Below are 27,796 nucleotides of genomic sequence, written 5' to 3'. Positions count from 1 at the left end.
AGCAAGTCCACCGCTCGCTAAAAGCTTCATTTTACAGATTCCAGCAGGAAAAACACGGAAGACGCATGTGGCCTTCAAAGGTCACCGTTGCTCTTCCGAAGACTCCAACTTGACGTGCAACGGGTGAGTCCAAACCGACAGTGGGATCCACATGGATTTATTCAAGAACGGGAAGGGAAGATGACATGCAAGCACAAACACAACGGAAACACTGTTTTGCTGAGCTTGGAAAGAAAACATAGGGGAAGAGAGGAGGAAAGCCAGCAGCAACTGCACACAAAGGTTATAAGGAGGGATTAGAAGTGTTAAGAGCAGCAGAATAACTTAATTTTCCATCCAACTATACACAAAGATGAAAAGAAAAACAACAACCCTCTTCCCATGCCTTCCCTCCGACATTACCGACGACACAGCAGAACTGGGAGATCCTTGAGCTGCTGCAAAATGCAGGACAAACCCTGTGGTCCGCAGAGATGCTGTCAGAGGACACAGCTGACCACAGAATCATAGAATATCTGGAGTTGGAAGGGACCCATAAGGATCATCGAGTCCAACTCCCTGCTCCTCGCAGGAGCATAACTGTACATTACATTACTGTAAAAGATTTCAGTTTGCTTTTAAATAATCTTAAACTTTTAATTATGGCAATAAGTAGGAACAATCAATGCAGTGATGGCACGCACCTGAGCTGTAGCTATCTGTCGAGGACTGCGAGATGGAGCGGGAAAGCGAACGGCGGCCAATCTTTGTCGGGCGCTTGTTGAATTCTTGCTTTTGGTCAGCAAACTGGATCTGTTAAAAGAAATCAATAGTTAAGTCAGATGTAAAAAACCCAACAGTCTGATACAGAAGATTCATCCCAAGAACCCAAAGCCTTGAGCAGACACCGACATTATCTCAGTTACGGGCTGAATCGCAATTCCTATTATTTAATTGGGCACAGGATACGCTGAGTTGCCTACTTCGTTTAATTTCAGACCCTCCACCAGACGCAGCATCGACATACTTGTCTTTCAAATACCTTGAAGCTCCTCTTTTAACCGTAGAAATTAGAAAGCTTCTGTCTCCATTACACACAAACTTATTTTTCCAAAATGCTAACGATAAGGGTTATTCGTCGCAAGAGAAGCCCCATTAGGGCCACCCGACATTTGCAGAGCTGATGCAGACGCTGACCTATCTCGCAACATTTATGGTGGTGACCAGTATGAGATGCTCCCTGCTTGCTGTACGAAATACAAAAGGCAAAAATAAAAACACTTCAGTACAATCAAAACACAAATACCGCTTCCAGCTGCACTCTATATCGAGAAACATTTGGGATTAGATGCATCACTCAAGGCTGTTGTAACTGTTGGGAGCATGAATGCCTGGAGAACACAAGTATTCAGGAGTATTGTATTTAAGAGTACGCAACTTTACACACCAAATCAAGAAATGAAGGATAAGGCGCGTAAATGACGCAATGTGCAGACTGGCAAAATGTAATTATCCACGTTGGAGAGGAGGAACCGACTATCGTTCACCAGCAACGCCTACAATAGTACCGCAGCAATGGATGTAACACCAACATTTTGTGTCATTTTGCATTTACCCTCTTTTTTAATGGAGCCCATCTCATTGCAACAAATTGTTGTGGACGACAAATAGCAACCTGCTCAACCTGAGCTGAAGAATCCAGCCCGTTTCCATTTCAATCATCACCAAGGAATGAAGATTTCAGACTCCCCAGGAGCGTTTGCGAAGCCCCAAGACCAGCTTGAGAGCAGCCGAGCACAGCCAGGCTCAGCCCTGCCCGCGTTACAGCCGCGATAACTGCCAAGCCGAGAGGTAAATATTTATTTTAAGTCAGCAAAGCTGATCTGCTCCAAAGCATGCAGAGGACAGAAGAGATAAGTGAAGAAGTCTCACTTCTATCCAGGCACTTTTAAGGGGGAAATGACATTTTTTTTTACAGAAAAATTTACGGAACAGGCTCCTGCCGGTGGCTTCACGCCTTCCCTGGCCAATGCATTGCTTGGAGGAGGAGAACCTCTTTCTCCAAGCTTTGTTTTACTCCTGCCCTTGGTTGAAAAGTACAGCAAGAAGGCCAAATAATCAGTATTTCCTTCCTATAAACTGCCCAAGTCCAGGTTTTTCACATAAACCAAACATCTGCTCTTACAGACAATTATTAGCGATTTTACAGTAGAAACTCAACCCTTCCGTGCCCCGTTGACGTGCACCTCGGGTTGAACTTGTCTTAACGCTTCTCTGCTCCCATCAGCGCCGACCTTCAGCTGGTGATGCCAACGGGCTTCAGGAGCATCAGACACATTTCAGCAGACGCAAAACCTGCTCAGAGCCCACCTGCCTTGCCCAAGGGGCATGGCACATCTCAAAACCACACCAGCAGCTCAACGTCCCTCTTAATTCTCTCTATACATGGCTACTGGGCCATATTTAAGCATTCAGGAGAACAGGCTTATTGTTTTAGGAAATGTTTTAACTCCCAGAGCTCATCGCTTTGTAAGCCAGCCACCGACACTCCCACCATGTTCACGATTCGTGCTAAAACCCAGGGAAATGGGAAACACGACTTCCAATTGCAAAGTTCCTTGGACGGGCATAAACTGACTCCATCTGGTGCAACGGGGTTAAAGATTTACATCTCCAAAATACTGAAAGCCATTAATTGAGTCTATTGACTAACCCCGTGGGGTATTTTGAGAAGTTAGCTTTGTTTAAAGAAGTCACCTAACCATAAAGAATTTGATCCCGTTCTGGGAACTCAAATTCAAGCTCAGTGGTTTAAGTAGCAGCACTTGACATCGCACTGGAGACGGGCTGGTGATGCTATAGAGCTGGTACCCGGCTTTTTGGGCCAGTAAGTGAAGGAAAAAGGTGATGGGGGTCTCGGGCAGCTAATTCAGAGTCCCCTGTGAAGCCAAGTCTGAGCTGGTGCAGGGACAGCCAGCCCAAGCTGCTGGGGAGGGGGGAAAGGACCTGGGAGAGGATTTGCAGCAGCACCTGGAAACTCTTTTTTTTTTTCCTGCTAATCTTAAACCAAACAAGAGCACAACACCAGACCAGGCAACACACAGGGGAGAGAAAAAAGCCACGTCAAACTCATATTACAGTCAAGAGTTGCGTTGCGGATTAACACCTCTGATCCCGGTGGGACGGGGTCTGTGCACACACACCATTTTTTAATTTCTTTTCTAAGAAGCTGTTGGCCTGAAAGAACTGCTTTTTTTTTTTTTTTTTCATTTAAAACAAATCCCTCGACAGCTGAGCAGCTTCATCAAAGCATCAGGTTATTTGTGCGAAACGATGCTCTCGGCAAAGCGAGATACACTGGAAGTCTAAGAAAGGGTGAATAATTTGTATTATAGTTAACATTTTCTTTTTCCACATCCTCTCTTCAAGGACATTCAACATTTCAACTATTTCAAGTGACACGGTAATATTGATAATTGCATTCAGAGCTCTTGGAGTACCTCCACGTACAACATCGACAGGCAAGAACATGCCGAAAAGCAAAATAAGTCATGAACCAAATTAGGCAGACCTAGAACTAGACTTTATAACAAACCCTGCCCTAAACCCCTTCAAGGGTTTAAACCCTTTAAATGCTGCCACAAGCTGGGTTTAGCTTTAGCTGAGCATGGCACTGACTGGGCAAGAGGTGGAAGGAGGCATCAGAAGAGGAGAACGTTGGGAAGGGTTGTCCGCCAGGTCAAAGCTCAGGTCTGCTTTTAGCCAGCATTGACCCTTCACCAACGTCTTTTGACTTTATCCTTCGAACAGCAGAGCGAGCGGGCAGGAATGGATGCTGGAATTTGATTTATTTGAGACATCACCTTCATCCAGCACTCAATTTTGTATCACATGGACACGTGAAGGGTACAAAGTGCCAGCAGGAATATACTTAAGCCAGTTGCCACAACACATCTTCATTTTAGAGTTGAGATTTCAGCGACGCACACTCAATCCAGCCAGAAGGAGGAAACCAGACCTTGCTTACCTAGACCAAAACTCTGGTTGAAATCCCTACTGAACGGCACAAGGTGACCGACAGCACGACGTGCCATGTTCCAGCCCGGCTGGAAAGATGGGTGCATTCAAGATGGAGATGAGAAAGTGATTTGCTTCCAGGTTGAACTCATCCAGCTCAAACCAAAATGCCTCTCAAGGTAACAGCCAACTTTGCAGAAGCTCAAAGGAGAGATCATGAAGCCTTTGAGAGCTGCCGCTGCTTTCAACCTCCAGCAGGAAAAAAAACGATTCAAGCTGAAAAACCTCACCTCCAGAGGTACAAGGGGTTAATGACTTCTAAATGCAAGTGTGTGCTCGTTACATTTCAAACGAGCTAAGTCTCACTTCGACCTGGGGTTTCCACCACCAAGAGCCGCTCTACGCTACTTCACCAAGCAAAAAAGTCTCGCCGGCCAAGGTTTTCCAGGCAATCTCCCTGTTTGCAAACCCATCCACTTCTCCGCCACGGTGCTCCGAAGAACAACCCCAGAGCAATGTGTTCTGCTCAACACTTCATCGTTTCAAACCTCCTGCTCCCGAGAGAAAATGAAGAGAAGTCCTCCGGAGATTGGGATTTTCTCTAAGCGGGGGATGCGGTCATCTCCAGAAACAAGTGATTGCGGGGAACAGCAAGGAAAAGAGGAGAAAAAGGGGAGTAGAGAGAAACAAATGTACTTTTAAATAGAAAAATGATATTACAGTACTAAAGACTGCCCTCACCTGGGCTTTAATCCCCGAATCTCCGTTCACGTTGTATTTCTTCTTGTTCGGCATGACGGCATCACCGACAGCCCCTCCGCACCGTCTCCCGCCGGGGCAGGGGCTGCCCCCCCATTTATACCTCCCAGCCCTGCCGATCCCGATCCTGCCCGCTCTGGTTTCAGCTGCGGGGTGGAGGGAGAGGGAGGGAAGGAGGGAGGGAAGGGGAACCGCCCGGATTTTCAAACTCCCTTTTTTTTTGGCAGAAAAGGACCCCAAGACTTAATGAGGCGTCCCGCCAAACAAGCCCTACTTCTGTTTTATGTTGAATTACAGCGTTTGCCTGACCTTTAGACAGTTAGTGGCAGTTTTTAACGTGGCCTGGCTTGTGTGTGCATAACAATAGCTTATTTATATAACCAGAACATTTCCCCGCTCGCTATAATTAACTTGCTAATTAGGCTCTTTTTAACTTGGGTTCTCCCCCCCACTTTCTTTTTCCCCAATGTCAGATGATTACGTTAACAGAGCCTCATTAGAAGAAAATTAACTAATGAGCAACTAAAACAACGAAGGCATTTGTTAGATGGCAAAGTGGTTTTTAATTACGCCGGTTCCCGCTCCGTCCCCCACGGCAGCAAGTGCAGAGAGTTCGTCCTTGGAAGGGTCCAGACTCCGACACTCATCCTGCTATTCCCGTGTCGGACCGTTCCTCTTAGAATCGTCAAATCATGGAATGGTTTGGGTTGGAAAGGACCTTTAAAGGCCATCCAGTCCATCCCCCCTGCCATGGGCAGGGACATCTTCAACCGGATCAGGTTGCTCAGAGCCCCGTCCAACCCAACCTCGAATGTTTCCAGGGATGGGGCATCTCCCACCTCTCTGGGCAACCCCTTCCAGTGTTTCACCATCCTCATCGTAAAAAATTTCTTCCTTTTATCTAGTCTCTTCCCACCTTACAGGCACCTACCGCAGCAGGAAAGGGGCTGCGGGTAACCCCAGAGGGATGCTCGTGCAGCAGTAGGGTTTGGGGAGCGCGATGCTTTGCTACCAGCGGTGGAGCAGACCCGATGCAGGGCAATTTTTTTAATTTTTATTTAGTGGTCGGAGCTGTTATCCAAAGAGTTTTGTCCCTGACAATGTACCCAAGATAATTCCCATAGAGAACCTCAACATTTGCTTCTGACGAAGAGGGAGTTGGGACATCGCCAATTGACCTCAACACCAATTCTAACTAAACATGGAAAAAAAAGCTCCCCCCAGCTCCATGTAGTATTATATACCCGTGCTTTAGAAATAATTTACCACTGATCTGATATAATATTGCGCTGATTCGACATAATATTGTTCCTCGATAGTTGCCACTGTTGTCCAGTGGATGGTACAGCATGAGGGGGAAAATGCTGCCAGGGGAACATTGCTTGCAAGTGCTCCTCCAAAGCCTTTCTGCAGACAAGCATGAGCCGCGATGGCATTTCACATCCCCACAGCAGATTTCAAGGAATCCACTAAACCAGTAAAAATTCCTGGGCTATATGAAAGCAACGCCTGCTTTGTGAAGGGGAAAAAACAGAATTCCCAACTTTAACGGATCTGTAGAGTAACCGGAAAATGGAAATATGGCTTATTTCCAATACGGAAATATGTCAGGAAATGTGAGACAGGGATTAGCACCGTTTGCCTCAAGAGATACTAAAGCCAAAGTTGCGTTTTCAAAGCAAGATTTTAATTTTTAACATTATTGATGATCCTTTTCATGCAAAATCCTAAGGGAGATGCTGCTTTAGCTCAGTGTAAGCTAAGAAAAGCCTGGAAAGGGGGATGAGGCTCACAGCACCAAAGCACAAACCACTTTTTCCAGTAGGTTATCACATCAAGATGCTTAAATCGAATACCTTTTCCTGGGAAAGGGGGGGGAAAGCGCCTTTTTTTTTCAGTAAAGACTGAGTCTAAGACACTAAAATTAAGAACCTCTATTCTATAAAAATAAAAATAAAGTTCTTTCCTGCCCCTCCAGTCCACAGCTTCTTCAAGCTTCTTCAATCTTCTGCAAGTCGTATGTCAGTTGTCATCTGGCTCAATCGTCAAATAAAACCAGGGAGAACCGTGTTCAATCCTAGTAAAATCTGAGTTATCGCTATAATTTAATAAACCATGCATGAGTAACATCTGCTTTTTAATCATGGTCGGAGACCAGCCCTACTGCAGCCTCCCTCTGCGTTAGTTTAGCCATGCCGTGAGCTTCTAACATCTTCTACTCCTTTTAAAAATTGCTAAATGAAACCTTAAAATACTGTAACAGCTATAAAATCCCCCACCACCTGTGCAATGTGCAAGAGGAACCATCCTTGTAAAGTCTCTGAACTTTTAAATTTTGTGAGCGCAGCGTTTTTGTAGTGCTAGCATCTTCAATTTATTCTTAGCCATGGATATTTTTTTTTTTTCCTAAGGAACAAAGGGAGAAAACAAAATTTTTCTGGGCAACTAAGTCACACCAGCTCTCCAGCATTGCTAGCAGCTTGCAAATCCACCTGCAACAAACTTGGGAAGTAAAAAGGAAATTATGGAGCTCATTAAAATCCGTCTATTCACGTAGGAAACAGCAGGTCAAGTCTGTGGTCTTCAAGAGCTGCCACTACTTGGTTATTCATGTGACAAACCTCCTGGAAAGTCTTTTCCCAGTGGAAAAGCTTCTCATCCACGATGCCAAGTGATAAAATGAATTTATTTAAAAATAATTCTGCAGCTGTGACGGGAACAGAGGGGACCGACACGACTATTCTGATGTTCCACCAGAGCCCAGGGCTTGCAGCTCCCAGACCAAACCTCCTCCTCCTGCCCTCTCATCCCTATTCATGAAGGAGGAAAAGCTGGTTTCCTCCAGCACTCGACCTGCCCAGCCAGATACTTCATCTCCTGCTCCACTTTCCCCCGTGAAACCGGAGACGCGTATGTAGACACCAGGTGTTGGCATCGGAAAGGCACCTGAGAAGAGACCTCCTCCCCTTCGGCGATATCAGTGACGCCTGCCTTCCCCTCCACCACGATGTGAGCTCGCTCCGTGCTTGAAATGATGCAACCCTCGGCTTCAACGTTTCAGGCAGCTTCTCTTCTCCTAATCCATCTCCTGAGCCTAGATCATACCGCTTCAAGAAAGGCACTGTCCAACCCCATTTAGTCCATAGTTTCGCATGCCTTAAATTAATGTGTAATCCTGACAATGCTGCTCACTGAGCCAAAACTTTAACTGGAGCTCAAAGTGTTTAAGATTCCAGTTCTCCAGCCAAAAGGTCACATGGAGACCGACTCTGGGATTAACACACACGTTTAACCCTTTGGCATCTTCCTCCTGAAAAAACAGCTGGAGAATGTGGAGGTTCAGGCTGATTTTACCTACAGCACTTGGGACAGAAAGGCTGGGAATGAAGAGTCACCCACCTGGGCCAAAGCCGTTTCCAAGCGTGTTAGAAATCCAAGCCAATGATTCTTGAAGACCACCCACCAGTGGCGGATCTGCTCTGCAAACTCTCGGCCCAGGGTATTTCTAACTCACATTCAGCGTTCGGCTGAGGTTGTGCACAGTGCAAACATCAGACCGTGGCCCCAGACATCTCAATTTATTATATTTTATTAGGACGGAGACCAATTTCAGTCCTCAGACCTCCAAGACAACCGCTAATGAGGACTGAATCACGGTCCATGTCTATCAAGGCATTGCTCTCATTCTAATGGTTGAGTCTCACTCTTAGTTTACCTCTTTTTAAAAAAATAACCCTCTACGGCCCACAGCAGTAAAGCTGCAGGTGGAAAACCTGTAGATACAACTCAAAGCAGCTCTTTCAACACCTTAGCGCTTATTGACATAGAGCGCCAACATCCAACGCGTGACAAGAATGAGCGCGGTCATCCCTGCTGCTGTGGCTGGTGGGAACGGGAAGGAGAAATCTTCAAAAAAAAAGAAAATAAGAAACACCTAAACCAGGCAGCTCCAGTGGGGACACTGCGAAGGACAAGGAAGAAAGAAACCTTCTCCCCCGGCTGTAAAATAGATCCCTTGGTCCACTCTGTTGGTCACAGTCTCATGACGAGGCAGGCAAAAGAGGAAATCGTTATTTCCATATCACTTCAACTCGCAACCAAGGGGCAACTTGCGTTTTATAATTAAAAAAACCCCATAGGATCGCAGAAGTCAGAGATGGAAAACACCTACCGAGTCATCAGGAGGCAGCGCATCATCCCTAGCAGTTAAGTGCGTTTATACTGGGCCAGCGTCCACGTGGTCTTACAGCTCCTTCGCGTGCTTGATGCTACGACACGACCCAGGAGCACAAGCTTTCCCTAGAAAACTGTTGACCGTTACGGAGAAAGCCTCTCCTGTTAATTCTCTAAAGATTATTATTAAAGGCTATGCAATTATCTAAACCTCAATTATACAACGTGAAATCGCTGAAACCTTCACAAATAAGACACCAAGTCAAAACAGCGTTTCTGCCTCACGCGCTCACTGGCTGCGGAATTTCAGAAAACTTGGAAAATTCAGAATTTCCCCTTCTTTTGATCCCATCCTCGCAGGGATGAGAAATTCATGTCCCACAACTGCCCACAGAAGTTTTTCCCCGACTACTATGTTCGGTGTCACTATTAAATCCAACCATCGGAGCCACAGAATATGGGAGAACTTGTATTTTATCCTGCTCTTCTGAGAAGCAATGCAGAAGGGATTAACTAATAATCACTGTATAATAATAATTATATTCACTAATGATACATTTTTCAATATTTGGTTATTTGGTTAATAACAAGAGGTGTACTGCAGTAAATGTCGGACCTTGGTAAGAACATTAAGACATAAAAGACTGCTTGAAATAATGACCTTAAAGATAATGAGCATTTTAAAGCTTAGGCTAATTATTACTTGAAATGTGGTTGTTCACTCCCACGTCGTCCTGAGAAACCACATAAAATGCAAATCAGTCAAGTTAAAATCCTGATTAAGAACGTTGCTGGAGGACATAACCCTAAGCCCTCTGTAAATGCAGTTTGATGCCACAGGAGCTTTAAACCATCTATAAAATCACACATCCATGCTGCAAAAGGAAATTGCTACGGCCTTAAGAAAAAAAAAAGACCTATTTAAAGAAGTTTTTGTCATCTGGTCCCAATCCCAGCAGCACCAAATTCATAAAGGCAAAAATTACAGAGGGGGGTAGATCCGTAGGGAGAGGTTTGTTGCTTGTTTTTAAGCAGAACTCCACACTTTTACAATCAGTACAAAAAAACAAAAAAATCCACGTTTGAAACAATAAACAAAGTTGCATATCATGCAAAGTTTATCACTGCTAACCCTTAAACGCAAAATTAATTTCCTCACTGTTGATATAAATACGACGTAACTTGGGTGAAAGCCGAAAGAATTGCAGTCTATAAAAGATCAGAGAGAAGCAGAACGATAAACTGTAATTGTACAGAAATAAAATCCATAAAGCTTAAGAAAGCGATGAGTGGGGTACATAACGTTGGATATTAAAGAGGAATAATGAAATTTGAATCAAATCACCATGCACGGACTTTTATTTGTAGATAACGATCAAAGCAGCAAGAATACTTTCACAGGAGTACGAGAATCCCGACGTTTTATTCTAGTGATCTAAGTATTTTTAGAACGACCAAGAGGGACGACTTCAAAAATAGAAATGGAAGATAGGAGCAGGCACCTTGGAAGACGGAACAAATATTGACACAGAATTTCAGTGCTTCTGAAGTATCAGGAACATTTTTGGACCGCGAGACACCGCGCAGACCCCCGGGGGACGCGTGAAGCCAACCTCCAGACGCACAACCTTCTGTCTTCCAAGCGCTGCCTGCTTTTTGGAGCAATGTCATTATCTTTTCAATTGCTTTGGGAATTCTTTTCACCAGAGAAGCAAAGCAGAGAAAAGTGTATTTTAATATTTGCTGGTATCTATTCTAACCTCTTTAAGCACCAAAACGAAGCTGAGCAGCGTACGCTGCCCTGAAGGTGTCCTAAGTATTAGAGGTTTTATTTCAACAACAGAGTCTAAATGCATAAAAATTAAAATAGCCAAAAAGACAGCATTTGCTATGCTGATCCCAGTGAAATTCAAAGTCTCCTGGAACACGTTGCAAAGTTTCTCCCACTCCTCCTCCCCGCTGGTCCCAAATTGCTATAAAAATTAGTTCTTAATAGAACACATCTCCAAGATGGGGTGGCCTACGGGGGACCGTTCCCTCCGGCGCTTGACCCTTTTCAAGTCGGCAGCTCACGCCAAAGAAGGATGCTGCGCTGGCAGGGGAGGACGTCTGACCGGCCTCGTCAATACTGGACTTTAACGACCCTCGTTGCAGCTAAATGCCATCGTATCCTGATGCGGAGCAGCAAGATCCGAAGCTCCCTCCAGAACTTAAGCAGCCATCAGCTGGCTAGGTGCTGATTAAAATAATAAGCTAAATAACTCACCATCCATGCAGGCACGTGGAAAGCAGAGGCGCTGGCGTTGCCGTCCCACTTCTCCATAGGTGAAACTCTCCACGCTCACATTTGTTGGGCAGAGGGGATGCGGAGGGATGCGCAGCGGGACGCAGCAGCCCAGCAGCCACGCTCCCCGCCCTTGAGCTCACCGGGGGCTTCGGTGGCCGGGTCTTCTCCCAGCCAAGGTCTTCGTTATCAACCAGCCTCGTTAGCCAAGCATTCAGGGCGAGCCGGGCACCTCAGTTCCTCATTTCTGTTCAAAATCCCGCGCCGGGTGAAGTGCTCAGATCCAGCCCATTTTTGCAGCCATGATTTCATGCCGAGCCCGGCTCCGCTCAACGTTTGAGCTGAGAGCAAACGAGAGCAACCTCGCCGTGGCGCGGAGGAGATGTCCATCCATCGCCTGCCTGTGCTGCTAGCCCTGCGTCACCAAAATGCCAATACCCCGATCGATACAACCGCAAGGTCAAAGAGGCACACCTATATTTAGAGCTATAGGTCTCCTGCAATCAGGACTACACTTGGCACCATCAAAAGTTCATGCAACTTCATATGGACACCTCTTAACGCTGAACGGCTTTCGGCTTCAAACTCAATACAATTAGAAATGAACTTCATAATCCCGCGGCTGTGCGCAGAACCAGATAAATATTTTTAAATGATTTGCATTTAGCCCACTCTCAGGGAAAAGCAGGGATGGAGCAAGGCTGGCGGGGCTGCAGCTCCCTCTGCTGAGCATGCTCAGCCCTTGCTCTGCAGAAGGGGAAGAGGACAGAAATGAAGATTTTCTAGACAGAGCGATTGCAAAGGGATCTCCTGCTCCTGCAAAGGCACGTTTCCACGGCCGGCAGCTCCACAACGGTCCGGACCGGGATACAAACAAAATTTTGCCACTTTGCAGTGCTGAAGACTTGAGTTGAGGTTTCAACTTAACTGAAACCTCTCTGGTTCACTCAAAATAACGAAGGATTCCACCCTCGGGAATTAATGAGCCATCTGTGACCGTTTTCTGAGCCCGCTTTGGTATTTTATCAGTACATTTCCACCCACAATGCGAACGGGGCGAAGAGAAGGTGGGGCTGGCAGCATCTCGCTGGAGATGCTCAAGGAAATCCCCCTTCTCTGCCGGAAAGGTCTGGCAGCTCATCAGCCCGTACAAACATCTCCTCGTTTTACTTTTCCTTCACGCAAAGCATTTTATTTGGGGCAAGAGTTGACAGAAACCACCCTTCCCTGACTTCCTCCTCTTCTGGCAGCTGGGCAAGGAACTTGGCTTGTGAGCCACCAGCTTGCGAGCCACCGGTAGACAGATCCCGTTAGGCTGCCAGCACACCTAGATGGACAGGAGAAGTTCTCGGGTTCCCTTCCTTGCTCTGTTCTCTCATCAGGTGAACAATTTAAACGCCGGAAATTTTGGAGTTTGCCATTTCTGGCTAAGACGGGGTGAAAATAAGTCAAAGAGGCGTAACTCAAATCTTCTGTGCAAACACCACGCACAACCCAAGTCGAGCAGATATATTTTGTCTGCACCACCACCTAAGTCGATTAGCAGAAACCGGGAAAAGTTTGTTATTTTTTTGGGGTGATATTTTCGCACCGTTGGCAAGCTCACTCTTCCAGATTGAAAGAAGCTTCTGTTCAGTGCTGCCTTCAAGCCTTCAGGCCATTATATTCACAGAATCCTAGAATGGTTTGGATTGGAAGGGATCTTAAAGATCATCTGGTTCCAAGCCCCCTGCCATGGGCAGGGACACCTTCCACTAGGTCAGGTTGCTCAGAGCCCCGTCCAACCTGGCCTTGGACACTGCCAGGGATGGGGCTTCCTCCAGGGATGGGGCTTCCTCCAGGGATGGGGCTTCCTCCAGGGATGGGGCTTGGATATTCCCATCTCCAAGCAACATTAAGCTTAACTTGAGCTTAACTTAACTCTTTATCAAAGCACTCCCTTGAGCAGCAATTCAGGCAGCTGCGGAGGCTGGTAACGTCCCCTCCGGCCGCAGGAGGGACGGCAGCGCACAGCAGTCCCTCATCGGACAGACATCTCAGACGTTCCCACCAGACCCAGCACACCACCGGGCACCAGAAGCACGGGTTTTGCACAGCACGTATATTCCTGTAGGGCCAGCAAAGTGCTTCCCAGAGCACGAGCTGTCCCCACACGCTGGGCGTCCCTGCCCCAGAGCAAAACATCCCCCAGGCTGCTCCACTACCTTCATGGCTTGAAAGCAAACCCCGTACCAGCATCTATATAATAATTATGCCTTCCCCAACTTCTTTTTAAGGTTTGCCATCGGATGCCGCCCACCTACTCGTATAGTGGAGGTCGTTCCTTAAAACAGCAGCTGCCACCACCAGCCCCAGTGATCTTCAGAGCCTGCTTTGCAACACCCAGTCATGGGCAGCCTGATCTCAGGTGCTCCCTGTAGCAATAGGACAAGCGGTCACGGTTTTAAACTCAAAGAGGGGAGATTCAGACTAGATAGAAGGAAGAAATTTTTTACGCTGAGGGTGGTGAGGCACTGGCACAGGTTGCCCAGAGAGGTGGTAGATGCCCCATCCCTGGAAACATTCAGGGTCAGGTTGGATGGGGCTCTGAGCAACCTGGTTGCAGATGTCCCTGCCCATGGCAGGGGGGTTGGACTAGATGACCTTTAAAGGTCCCTTCCAACCCAAATCACTCCGTGATTCTATAATAAATGGGGGCTCATATTGCTGTAAAATTAACTTCAAAACCATCTCAGACGTTGCTGGTGTCACGGGTGAGCCAGCTTCAGTTTTGCTGTTAAATGCAGGGGGTTTGGGTCATTTGAAAGACAGAACTAACCATCTATGTACAGAATTCGGCTTAAAAAGGACAGGCAATGCAAAAACTTGCCAAAAATACTGCACTGGCACAGGAGGCTGCAAAAAAAAAATACGCAGCCTGGCTGCTGTAGGCCCAAGGGACAAACAGTTCAGCCTGTTTGAGTCACATTTTTCCAAACTAACGTAAGCACCACTCAGGATTCACAGTTTCAGGGTCCCCAGGTGAAAAACACAGCAGAAGCTCAGTCTTATTGACTACCCACATCCTTGGGGTAAGCCCTGACATCTACTGACTTGCTGACGCTATGGACCACAGGAACGTTCCCAGTTATTCGCTCAAACACATCTTTTTAGCCTTCAAAATACCCTAAACAAGAAACGCCGACAATTAATCCTCCCTTTCAACAAATTAGCAACGTTCATCGGTAAAGGAATTGTCAAGGCAGCTAATATTTAGAAGTTGTTGCATACGCTGGTGAGTCTTGCATAGACGTGAGGTAAGTGGACGGCGAGAAGTTTCTTTGGAGAAACGTGCGGAGAGGACCCTCATGAAGTTCAGCCAAGGGAAATGCCAGCTCCTGCTCCCGGGGAGGGATGACCCCGTACACCAGTACATCCTGGTGGCCAACCAGGTTGGAAAGGAGCTCTGCAGAGAAGGTCCTGGGAGTCCTGTGGACACCACACTGACCACGGGCAGCAATGTGCCCTCGAGGCAAAGGTGGCCACCAGGGTGCTGGGCTGTGTTGAGCAGAGTGTTGGCAGCAGGAGAGGGAGGTGGTCCTGCCCCTCTGCCCATCGCTGGTGTGCTGGGTCCAGTGCTGGGCTTCCCAGGACAAGAGAGACAGCGACATACCAGAGTCAGCCCAGCACAGGGCCATGGTGACGGTTAAGAGAGCAGAGCATCGGTCACATGAGGAGAGGCCAAGAGCTGGGTCTGCTTAGCCTGGAGAAGAGATGGCTTAGGAGGACCTGACCAGTGTGTACAAACATCTGATGGAAGCCAGGCTCTTCTCGGTGGTGACCACTGAATGGACAAGAGGCATCATAGAATCGTTAACGTTGGACAAGACCCTTAAGATCATCAAGTCCAACCGGTAACCCAGCGCTGCCAAGCCCACCACCAAACCTGTCCCCAAGCACCACGTCTACCCTTCTTTTAAATACCTCCAGGGATGGGGACTCAGCCACTTCCCTGTGCCAGTGCCTGACAGCCCTTTCGGTGAAGAAATTTTTTGCACACACTGAAATACAAGAAATGCTTTTTAACCACAAGAAAACCCTTCTTTCATGGGAGGGAGGTCGTGCACTGGCACAGGCTGCCCAGAGAGGTTATGGAGGCTCCATCCTTGGAGATATCCAACACCTGACGAGACATGGTCTTAGCCAACCTGCTCTAGGTGGCCCTGCTTGAGCACGGTGGGCTGGACTTGATGATCCCCTAAATTCTGTGAAGTTTGATCCAACTCTGCTTACTAACAAAAGGTTCAGATATATTAAAACACCCAGATGATGCATTTTTTCCTTGAAAATGCACGCAATGCAAACCTTTAAAGTTTTGGACAATATCTCGGACCAGGAATTTCAACAACACATTTGTCTGCATGGAACAAGTGCTGTGCTCCCATCACTTCTCATGCTGGGCCCTACAAACTTATTTTAGCAAAATAAACCTAGAAAAAGTGGGTAATGTATTCTTGCCTGCTACTACTTCAGTTCTTTTTAAGTTTGAGATGAAATGAAGCTTTAGCCCAGAATGAGTAAGCAAGGACCTGTCTTCTTCTTCTCTAACGTGATCCTTTCACTTGAGAGGTGAAGACACAGTGAGAACACCTTGAAACAAATCCTGCCCAACGCTACCCAATGTTTAGCTGCCTGTGGATGGTGGTTTCTAACATCCATGACTCAAATCAATGTTCATTATTAAAAAAAAAAATAAAAATACCAGCACTGAGCTGCTCAGAAAGCTGCACTGTGCTAAGTACCGAGCTCCAGGAAAAGTGCTAACAACTAGGAAAAGCTTTTAAAAACCTACTTCAGCAGGGAGATGAATTGGTCACCTGGCCAAATGAGCCAGGGACGCTTTTGCTTAGTAATATGTTTCATAGCAGAGAAAAGAACCGGCTCAAACCTCAGTGAATATACAGCTTTCAGTTACTGAAAGCTAAACGGGACTAAGGCCCTGAGTGGAGAACAAGAATTAGCGATTATTGTTCGAATACACAGAAATACGTGGCTTGCCGTTTGAGAAGTTGGGTACAATTTAATGACTTGCTTGAGAGCTGTTGCAGCAGAAGCATGAAAACAAGCCGGCCCTGGAAAGCGTGCTGGGCTGTTAGAAGAACAAGGTAATGAGAAATTAATGCAAGGTGCCAGGCTGCAAAAGCCCTGAGCAGACACGAGGGGGAGCGAGAGCCTGCAGAAAAAATCCCAAAGTTTAAGCCTTGACCTATGAAGAAAAATGGTAGAAAATTGCGTGGCTTTGAGGACCACCCAGCTTTATGTTCAGGCATTTGTACAAACTTCTTCCAACCTGCAAGCTTGATCCGCTGCTCGGCAAATTAATGCAGATTGGGAAGAGATTAATGGCTTTGCCTACGTAAAAGGTGAGATAAGAAGGAGTCCCTGTGCGGTGTCCTGGTGTCCCTGAGCTGATGCTGGCACGAGCCGGCACATCCCCATCAACGGCTTTAGGCACGGCTCATCTGGGACTGCCTAGAGGCAGGGCATAGAATCATACAATCACAGAATCGTTAAGGTTGGAAAAGACCCTTAAGATCATCGAGTCCAACCGTTAACCCAGCACTGCCAAGGCCACCACTAAACCATGTCCCCAAGCACCACATCTCCCCGGCTTTTAAATACCTCCAGGGATGGGGACTCAGCCCCTGCCCTGGGCAGCCTGGGCCAGGGCCTGACAGCCCTTTCGGGGAAGAAGTTTTTCCTAATATCCAACCTAACCCTGCCCTGGCGCAGCTTGAGGCCGTTCCCTCTCGTCCCATCGCTTGTTCCTGGGGAGAAGAGACCGACCCCCCCGGCTCCAGCCTCCTTTCAGGCGGTTGCAGAGAGCGATGAGGGCTCCCCTCAGCCTCCTCTTCTCCAGGCTGAGCCCCCCCAGCTCCCCCAGCCGCTCCTCCCCAGCCTTGGGCTCCAGCCCCTGCCCCAGCCTCGCTGCCCTGCTCTGGCCACGCTCCAGCCCCTCCATGGCCTTCTTGGGGTGAGGGGCCCAGCGCTGAGCACAGCACTCGAGGGGCGGCCTCACCAGTGCCCAGCACAGGGGCACCATCACCTCCCTGCTCCTGCTGGCCACACTGTTCCTGATACAAGCCAGGATGCCACTGGCCCTCTTGGCCACCTGGGCACACTGCTGGCTCGTGTTCAGGCGACTGTCGACCAGCACCCCCAGGCCCTTTCCTGCCGGGCAGCTCCCAGCCGCTCCTCCCCCAGCCTGCAGCGGTGCCTGGGGTTGTTGTGCCCCAAGTGCAGGACCCGGCCCTGAGCCTTGCTGACCCTCACGCAGTTGGCCCCGGCCCAACGATCCAGCCTGGACAGGGCGCTCTGCAGGGCCTTCCTATTCCTTCTGCATGTCCCCTTCCCTCGCTGTTCCAGCGCACTATTTGCTACCAGGTAGACTGAACCCCACTAACTTCTTGTTCTGACATTGTTCTCAAATTCAAATTATCTTAACTTCCAATCATGCCCTTCACCCCATCGTGGCACAACCCAACCCAACCAACCCAACCCAACCAACCCAACCCAGCTAACGCAGGGCTACCTCTGTTCTCCATTTCTGGTTTTCAAAGTGATGTTTTCCCGAGTTATAAATTCTCCCATTTTAAAACTTTCTGCCAAGCCAACATCAGAACGGTTTTTATAGGAGTTACACAATTTCTGCAGAACTTCTCAGTTCTATATAATACCAGTTTACCACTTTCTGCAGCCCAGACTGTTAAGACCACGGACTGAGCATCTTGCAGCAGGGAGGCATCAAGCTCTTGAAAGACTCGAGCAGCCGCTTCTTGAACATTTTTTTAGTCGTCCTTGCAGCTGTACGGGTACAATGGACCAGGGAACGGTTCCAGCTCAGGACGACAACAACAGATGGAAAGATTCTTGTTATTTTTAACGCAGACAGGTCACTGCCTGGCCCCGCAGGCAAGCGTACAAGATGCCGCATGATACGGGCAGCGTAAACCAGCACTGCCAGACTGTACCACCGTACTGCTCCGCTCCCTTGTTTTTCTGGTAGATATGATGTTTCTGAAACATATAGACAAGTAACTCTCTTCCCCATAGAGGAAATGGAAAAAAAATATAAGCAAAACTAGATTTGCACGGCTCTTTCCTTTAGGCTTTTCTCTGACACCTATAAAATCTGCTCATGTCAGCTCTTCACCCTGCTCAGATATTACAAATACTTACTGGGAACTCATTTGATTGCTAACTTATTCCACTCTGTCAGCCGTGTTTCACCCTTCGCCTTCCAGGCAGAGCAATTCTTGAGTATTTATAATGCTGTTGACTACCTGAACCATCAACTCAGCTCAGTTGAAGTGTCCGCAGAAACCAAAGGCTGGGCTTTACAGCAAGGGCCGTCTTCACAGGCAGGCATAGCTCCTGGTATCATGTTTTAGTTAGAATGGTGTAGGTATCGTGTATAAATTTAAGTATAATGGTCTAGGTATCATGTTTATATCTAAAAAAGATGTTAGCTTGCACACGGGCTTCAAGAGACACAAATTATTTCACAGCTAAAAATTTGTTACTAAATCCGTTAACATCACCTCTCTTCCTACACAGCTGTTCCTAAACGCCACTCCTAAAGGTCTGAGCAAGCGCCTTGGCTGCTCCCGAACCACGAGCAGCCTCCTCCCTCCTGCACCGAAGAGGATGACCATCGTACCAGCGCTGCCGCTGATCGCGACCGCGGCACCGTCTCACCGCGTTGCTCCAAAGAGCTCTATCCTCAGCTGATACAACCCCCTCTGCCGCGCTCCCCGCGGACCCCGCGCACGGTACGACCTGCCCGGGCGCGTTCAGATGTCCACCCTGCTCACGTCTAAGCCTCCTTTGAAGCCCTCTCTGCTGTGCTGCTCAGAGAAAACCCATCTGTTTGTCTGCTTTGCTGCTTCTCCTCCGGTCATCGCCTGCTCATCCTCCAGCCGTAAACTTCTCCAAGTGAGTTCTTCGTCGTCGTCGGTGTTTGGAAAGCACAAGAGCAGGTATTAATTTTTGCAATCCTGTGAAATCGTAGGGACTTGAACTTTCAGCTCAGGCAGGAGCTCCAGGTCAATCCATGAAGAAAGCATTGAAGCTCCGTGCAACCAAGGGGATGAGTTTACTCAAGATTAAACGTGGAAGATCATCAGCTGCTCGGCACTGGAAGTCAAATGAGCGTGTTGAAGGTACTGAGGCTGATAACAAATGGTAAATTAATTTACACTCTCCTTTTTTCTATTTCTTTTTAAATAAGGAATATCCAGAAGCATAGCTAATAGCGCTCGAATACAGATCTGCTTCAAAATCAGGCAGTTTACAGATCCTGCTTCTAGATTTTATCATCAGAGGAAATGTCTTTTTAAAAAAAATTTATTTTCCCACAGGGCTTCAAATACTCCAGGGACTTCTGCATCTGAAACCACGACCCAGTTCAAGCAGACCGTGGGTATCAAGCAGAAGGCAAGGCAGCACCACACGAACTCCTCCCATTCTTGAATTACGGCATCGCCCCTGCTCTAAATAATTCCAAAATATCATCTCTCTGACACTACGAGTAAAAGACAAGCTGGCCGGAGCAGACAGGGACAAGCACCAGTCCCCGAGGAACAGCCTGAAATGTCTCTCCATCCACCGGCAGCGCGGTCATGGAGCAGCTTAAATAATGTATTTTTTCGTTAACAGAATTAAAATGTGTTCTAAGCACTCCCTGAAGAATAAAATATCTGCATTGTGTAAACCAGGTGGATCTTCAAGGAGAAAGAGGCACCTTCTTAGCACAGCTTTGCCTGCAGGCAAATATTCACCAACTTCGACGAGCCTGATTGTGCAGAGGTCTCGCGATCAAATAAAAAGCAAGGGGTAAGGTCTTCAATAGCTGGAAAGTTTCTCTGAACTAAAAATGGATTCTGCCATTAAGAATTACAAGAAAGCAATCGTATGAGTTGGAGTTGGAATTAGAAAGGGCTGAACTTGGAGAGACCGGCTCTTCCTTGGGTTACGCTGTGGGGCACCAGCTTTTAAACGGCGTCTTTATCAGGCAAAGCGAAGCCCAAAACACGATTATAAGACTCAACGCACGCAAATGCAGAGGCCATCCTGCGTCTACATTTCTCAAGACGTCTGCGCTTCCTATTAGAGCAAAATGAACCTGGGTGAGATCCAAGCCCACGACGGCATTTGTGCTCTCGCGCAGGAAAAGCACCAAATACGAGCCATGTTCCTACTGGAAGACTCCCAGTACTACTTACAGCACAAAACCCAAAGAGGAGACTTTCCAGACTAGTAGCGATCTTGAGAGAAGAAAAAACTTTTGACGTGTTTCCAAGATGGCAGCCACTCCAGGAGGCAGAAGAGGTTGTCAAGAGGCTACAAGCAAAGAGGTGACAGATCTGTATGGTCCTCTCCCAGGGCTCAGTGTTGGGGCCGGTCCTGTTCAACATCTTCATAGATGATCTGGACGAGGGGATGGAGGACACCCTCAGTCAGTTTGCAGGTGACACCAAGTTGGGTGGAAGCGTCGATCTGCTGGAGGGCAGAAGGCCCTGCAGAGGGCCCTGGCCAGGCTGGAGCGATGGGTCAGGGCCAACTGCGTGAGGGTCAGCAAGGCTCAGGGCCGGGTCCTGCACTGGGGGCACAACAACCCCAGGCACCGCTGCAGGCGTGGGGAGGAGCGGCTGGGAGCTGCCCGGCGGGAAAGGGCCTGGGGGTGGTGGTCGACAGCCCCTGAACATGAGCCAGCAGTGTGCCCAGGTGGCCAAGAGGGCCAGTGGCATCCTGGCCTGTATCAGGAACGGTGTGGCCAGCAGGAGCAGGGAGGTGATGGTGCCCCTGTGCTGGGCACTGGGGAGGCCGCCCCTCGAATGCTGTGCTCAGCGCTGGGCCCCGCACCCCAAGGCGGCCATGGAGGGGCTGGAGCGTGGCCAGAGCAGGGCAGCGAGGCTGGGGCAGGGGCTGGAGCCCAAGGCTGGGGAGGAGCGGCTGGGGGAGCTGGGGGGGCTCAGCCTGGAGAAGAGGAGGCTGAGGGGAGCCCTCATCGCTCTCTGCAACTGCCTGAAAGGAGGCTGGAGCCGGGGGGGTCGGTCTCTTCTCCCCAGGAACAAGCGATGGGACGAGAGGGAACGGCCTCAAGCTGCGCCAGGGCAGGGTTGGGTTGGGTATTCGGAAAAACTTCTTCCCCAAAGGGCTGCCAGGCCCTGGCCCAGGCTGCCCAGGGCAGGGGCTGAGTCCCCATCCCTGGAGGGGTAAAGAACGGATAGATGTGGTGCTGAGGGACATGGTTTAGTGGTGGCCTTGGCAGTGCTGGGTTACCGGTTGGACTCGATGATCTTAAGGGTCTTTTCCAACCTTAACGATTCTATGCATAAGGGCACAGACCCGGTGGTTCTACAGGACACTCCTTGTTTTGCTTTCATCTTTAAAACACATGAAATTGTATTCCCAGGTACATCAGAAAATACAAGAAAGAGCAAAATGTTGAATTTCCTCAAGGTAAGGATGGTTTCTGGCACTGAAAAGCATAAGTCTACCTCCCCCCAAAAAATAACTATACATTTTACATTTATTTTTCTTCCAGGGAGGCAAGTACAAAAATTGTAATATGCACGAGAAATTTAGGTTTGAATATTCTCCTCTCCCAACACCTGCGCAGCAATACCTGTCGCTTACTGAGAATTGAGGCTTCTCTACCTGAACAAACAGCTGCTGCATACCGGGAAGATGGGAACGGTATCAAAAAAGGGGATACTCAGCTGTCTTCTATATGGGAGCTCCGCGCCTGTAGGAATGCCAACATCACACACTCACAAATAACGAAAAAAAAAATTTAAAAAAAATAGATTTTTTTAATTTGCTCTAAGCCAGGAGAAGGAAAGGGCACTTGTATCAGTGCAGTCTTTGACAGCAAGTTTCATTCCAGCGGACGGATGACAAAGAGCTTGCTGTGGCTCGAACACGAGCAGAAAGAAGATTAATGAGGAGGTCCAAAGAGAAAAACCATTTCCACGTTTCCGAAGGCAAGGACGTCATTCGGAAACAGAGACACCCAACAATTCGAGTCCGTATGTGCCTGGTACTTTGGAAAGCCCCGGCAGTAGGTGCCTCCCGTCCCCTCCCGTTGGTTTGGAAAGCGCTCTGCGTTTTCACAACACGTCCACGTGCGTCGCATCGCATGAGGCCGGGTATCGGCCGCTTGGCTGGGAGAGGCAGCACGGAGAGGACGGATGCGTAACCACAGCTCAGGAGAGACAACTCCTAAACCTTTGGATAAACAGCCGATCGAATCAGCCGTCGAATGATTCATTTTGATCACAAGCAAACTGAAAGCCAGCAAGCCAACCGCATCCTGGGCTGCGTAACAAGAAGCGTGGGCAGTGGGGCGAGGGAGGGGATTCTGCCCCTCTGCTCCGCTCTGGGGAGACCCCCCTGGAGCCCTGCGTCCAGCTCGGGGGTCCTCAGCACGGGAAGGACATGGAGCTGTTGGAGCGGGGCCGGAGGAGGCCACAGAAATGATCTGAGGGCTGGAACAGCTCTGCTGTGAGGACAGGCTGAGAGAGCTGGGGGTGTTCAGCCTGGAGAAGACAAGGCTGCGGGGAGACCTTATTGCGGCCTTCGAGTACCAGAAGGGGGCCTACAGGAAAGCTGAGGAGGGACTTTTTGTAAGGGCACGTAGTGATAGGACAAGGGGTAATGGCTACAAACTGGAAGAGGGTAGATTTAGATTAGATATACGAAAGAAATTCTTCACCCTGAGGGCGGTGAGGCCCTGGCACAGGCTGCCCAGAGAAGCTGGGGAAGCCCCGTCCCTGGCAGTGTCCAAGGCCAGGCTGGATGGGGCTCTGAGCAACCTGGGCTGGTGGAAGGTGTCTGCCCATGGCAGGGGGTTGGACTGGACGATCTTTGAAGGTCCCTTCCAACCCAAACCATCCTGTGATTCTATGATCTACCCGTACCGGATCCACTGGAACACTGCTAGAGGTCAAGACACTGAGATATATATATATATTTTTTTTTTTTAAGATGATGATATACTATAAAGAATAATTTCTATTTCAGTATGCCTAGATTTCCACTTTTATTAACTTTTTAACTTTTCTACTTTGTCAACGGCATGCATTTGGAAATCAGTTTAAAGTTTATCCATCAACAGAAACATTTTTGGAGCTGAAGCTCTGAACTGGAGCGTACATTCATGTGCAGGTCCGCCGGCCCGCGTGAGCCCGTTACACGGCCCCCACCGTTTACCCGCCTACCTCCTCTCCGCACAAAAGTAACAGCATCTTTCTCTCCCAGGGGAAACAGGCTAAAGGAATAGATGTGCTCAGAGTATTATCAACAGACGGGAGATGCTTGGGGACCTCTCAGGTATTGGAAAAAAATCTGAAAAGGAAAACTAACTCAATATAAAATTTTCAATGGGGAAAATAGTGGGGAGCGAGAAGTCACCCAGGCTGGATTGAAGGAAAACGAAAAGCTCTCCTGGAGAAATAAATACCTACAGAAAATATCCTAAAAATGCAGAGCCTGCCTTCCCAGCGAGGCTGTCAAACCTAGAACCACCAGGGCCGTTCGGGACCGCAGCCGATCGCCTCCTCGGGGACGTGAAGGTCCACCAGCCTGGCTGGAGGAGCCGAACGGGTTGATTTTTAATGTGGGCGTGCATAGGTATCGTCACTAAATATTGGGCTTTTTTACTATTCTTTGTATTGGAATCTTACACAGGTTTACGGCAATCAAGCCCTCTCATCTACACTCAGTGCTACGACCAGTGGTCAGATATTCCAAAGTCCAGACTGCAGATTTTACATCGCCTTGAACAGCGGTCAAAACCCCCTGAACGAGCAATTTCTGTTACGGGGGGAAAGGGGGGGAAGGGGGGGAAAAAGTGGGGGACAGGGGGGAAAGGGGGGGAAGGGGGGAGGGGGGAGGGGGAAAAGGGCGGGGAAGGGGGAAAAGGGGGGAAGGGGGAAAAGGGGGGAAGGGGTAAAAAAGGGGGAAGGGGGGAAAAAGGGGGGAAGGGAGAAAAAAGGGGGGGAAGGGGAGAAAAAAGGGGGGAAGGGGAAAAAGGGGGGCGGGGGAAAAAGGGGGGAAGGGAAAAAAGGGGGGGGAAGGGGAGAAAAAAGGGGGGAAGGGGAAAAAGGGGGGAAGGGGGGAAAAGGGGGGAAGGGAGAAAAAAGGAGGGGAAGGGGAGAAAAAAGGGGGGAAGGGGGAAAAAGGGGGAGGGGGAAAAAGGGGGGAAGGGAAAAAGTGGGGGAAGGGAAAAAAGGGGGGGGAAGGGGAGAAAAAAGGGGGGAAGGGGGAAAAAAAGGGGGGGGAAGGGGAAAAAAAAGGGGGGAAGGGGAAAAAAGTGCCTTATTATGTCCATTCACTTGCAATTCTAAACCAGCCTTTCATACACACCGCCCCGGACAGACTGACCAGTTCTTTGCAAATACGCCAAACAAGTTCTGCTGTCTTCATGTTTTATCCCCCGGCCGTCAGCGGCGTCATTTTTGTTTGTCCCCAGCCTCCTCCTCTCTTAGGCGCAAACATCTGCGCTCGAATTCCCCTCCATTAAAACCAGGGATGAAACCTGCAGCGAGGTTCACATCTGCTCCACTCCCGAGCGCCGCGACGCACGCCGCATTGGGATTATCTTATAGGACAGGTTATTTTACAGGCTTCAGATACAACCAAAATATTATGCCTTTAGCAGCAGCCATCGTATATATTATATATACAGCAGCAGCCATTGTATATAGTATGTGTGTTTGTATATATATATATATAAAAATATATATATATATATATAAAAATAACCATGTAATACCAGTACCTTCTAATCTCTTATGCTCCTACTTGCTTCTGAGAGCAGTTTTAGGCAAATTAAAAAGGCTTGGTTTTGCTTTTTGAAGCACGGTGCTCGTTATTTTATACTCAAAGTCAGGCTCTTCAGTAATTAGACGTACGTCTAATTTCTTTCACAGCCTCTTGCCTTTCAGAGTTCAATGGCCTTCAGAGATCAATCTGCAGTTTATTTGTGGAAACAGAAGTCTGATTACCACCCTGTCAAAACACGGATCCTTTCAAGAGCCAAACAAAGGCTTCGTGGAGCCACCCGTACGACCAACTCACCCCTTTTTTACTGTAATCTCTTATGCGCTCAACGGCACGACGCTAATGGTTATTTAATCAATACGCCTGCAGCGTGCGTACGTGTTTTTGAAGTCAAAAGGGACGCAGACCACTTCCAGTTCTGCTCATCGTGAGAATGACTTCATGAAGCCAGGACATCAAATTTGGTATTTTGCCACAGCCACGAATGAAAATTAGTTTGAAAGCTGTAGTCTAAGCTTGCTTTCTGCACTTAAAATCCAACTATAAGACAGTTTCTACCTGGAAAGCCTCCTGTGTGGGATGGTCAAGCCAAAACGACCGTGACTCTGTTGGTGAGAGCGGTAAATTAGAACAGAAAGCCAAGAACTCACAATATTTTGGGACACAGGAACAGCCAGATACAAACTCAGTAGCTCCTCGTGGAAGGAGCTGTAAGGACCACATAGGTGTAAGGACAACGTACAGCATCTTTCCCGCTGCATTAGGTCTCGTTAAAATCAGGAAAGTCTTATTAATGGTGTAAAAAAGGTCCTTCCACCGGGTGATCTGAAATAGCAACGGACAGATGACAGCTCCTCTGTGCTTCCTCAGCCCCTGCCGCTACAGCTTTTTGAGCTTTCTGCAGTCTGTACTTCAGGCTGACGAAGCCACAGCATTGTGCCATTTGGACAGAAATTAGAGATGTAAACTAGGGAGAGACGTGGAAAATTTCTTCAGGCTTTGATGCGTGGTGGGGAAAGGAAGGTTAAGAAACAAAAAATAAAGTTGAATTAAAAAATCAAGGCTCCTGGGCTCTCTGAATATCACTGCCTTACCTGACTGTCACAGCGCTAACGAGGAGGAGGAGAACTGGTGATTACATTCAGAAATGGTGAGCTCCACGTTTGGAAAAAAAGAACAATGAACATGTACACAGTCAACAAGCTCGGGGGGACACCCTGGGGAAAAGACCCCAAGCTGATAAGAAAACCATGCCCTGACCCAACACCGACCCCAGAACTCGGGCATTTGAGGTACAAAAGCTCGCGTGCTAGGAGCTATCAGGTTAGCAAGTCTTTATTCCTGTCTCCGCGTGTCAATGGCTCGATACGAAACGAAGCCTCTCTCAGCGAGTAAATCAGCAAGACACAAGAAACGTCACCCAGAGGAACCCGTCCCCGCCAGCAGCGAGACGACGGCAGCAGACTGACGAGGTTGTCTGACTGCAGACTCGCTCCGGCTCTCAGCATCCCCGAGCAATCCCACCTCCCACGCGCGGTACCCGCGGCGGCAGGGCTGCTGGGGGAACTGCCAACGCGCCAAACCGGTGCTGGGAACGCCGCTCCTCGCCTCGCGCGAGCCGCTCCGCTGTCAGCCAGCTCGGGGAAAATGAAGTTAATGAGCAAAGCTTTAATCACTGGACCTTGGTGTAATCAGAAACAGAGCCCCTTGAATACGTAATGACAGCCCATCTCTCCCCGACTTTCCATTTTCCCATGGGAAGAAAGTTACAGCGTCTCAAACAGAAAAGAAAAAGCCTTCAAATCAGAGATTAAAGGTTCCTGTACACAAACGCAGCTTTTCTCTAAGCACCGGTTCATCCCGCACGTCCTCCCCAGGGCAGAAAGCAACCAAACCGCAGGAGATCCACGAGCAGGATCAGCAACGGCTGGAGTAAGGAGAAGAAACACATTTGCTCATATATTATTGCTGGTTTGCTAATAAATTTACAGAGACGCACGCCTCATTAGCTGAGGAACAGTTTAATTCAAGTTTGTGGCAAATAAAACCAAATGCTCATCTGAAACCGACCCAAAATTAGGAGGGTTTATCCCGGCGTCCTCGCTTAGCTTCTGCAGGTCGGTGCTTTCGTAGAGCGGAGCCGCGGGCGCTTTTTTGGGGCGAGATGCTCACGGGTTTTACTCCACCAAGTGTCTAGACCCCACCCCAGTTTAAGCATCTTTACTAACCCTTACTAAGAGGCCGTTAAAGGCCCCCCATCACATGGAGATCACAGCGGTCAGCCAAGAGCGCAGTCCCCAGCTGATGGAGGTCAGGTCTTCGCTTTCCCGTGGTCAAAGCACACGGACTGAATTTGAACAATCTCGACCCATTTAGCCTCAATGAGTCTACACTCCACCACCGTTTGACATGTTTAACGGGTATTAAAACCAACGGACCACTGAGCCTGACCTCCGTTTAGCACACCTAAGCCAAGTCTATAAACCTGTGTTTGGCTAACGCGCATCTTCCTGGGGCGGTTCCCTTGACTGCTTACCCCGAAGGTTAATCCCATTTCAAATTTTGCCCTATAAACCACTAGATTTATTTTTCCTGCTTTTAGTTCGGTCTGAATGGTCTCCCTGTAAGCGTAACTTCTCCTCAAGTTCCTACGGAGTCTTCCCAATAACCTCAACAAAACTGTCCTCTCGGCATAAGGGAACATCTTCAGTATCTGAACACCCCGCGAGCCTCCTGGGACGCACCACGGGTTAACCG

At 48.4% G+C, this 27,796-nt stretch overlaps 1 protein-coding gene across 2 annotated transcripts in view; it reads right to left on the bottom strand.

Annotated features, from left to right (window-relative positions):
- AHCYL2 (adenosylhomocysteinase like 2) overlaps nucleotides 1–27,796 on the bottom strand; it is a 110,543-nt gene that overhangs the window by 32,339 nt on the left and 50,408 nt on the right. The window contains exons 1-2 of one of the 2 annotated variants that reach the window (XM_087764152.1): nucleotides 4,738–4,893; nucleotides 684–792 (exon numbers count right to left, since the gene is read on the bottom strand). In XM_087764152.1, the coding sequence (XP_087620278.1) occupies nucleotides 684–792; nucleotides 4,738–4,791 (163 nt within the window). In that variant the 5' untranslated portion in view covers nucleotides 4,792–4,893. Of the gene's footprint in view, nucleotides 1–683; nucleotides 793–4,737; nucleotides 4,894–27,796 lie in introns of those variants that run through there. The other variant, XM_087764151.1, reaches the window with a different exon arrangement.

Source organism: Nipponia nippon, unplaced genomic scaffold (genome assembly GCF_047370975.1).
Source record: "Nipponia nippon isolate SJK-2023a ecotype South Korea unplaced genomic scaffold, ASM4737097v1 scaffold_3, whole genome shotgun sequence".
Lineage (NCBI taxonomy): Eukaryota > Metazoa > Chordata > Aves > Pelecaniformes > Threskiornithidae > Nipponia > Nipponia nippon.
The sequence above is the reverse complement of the archived record's forward strand: the minus strand, read 5'-3'. Positions and strand labels throughout refer to the sequence as shown.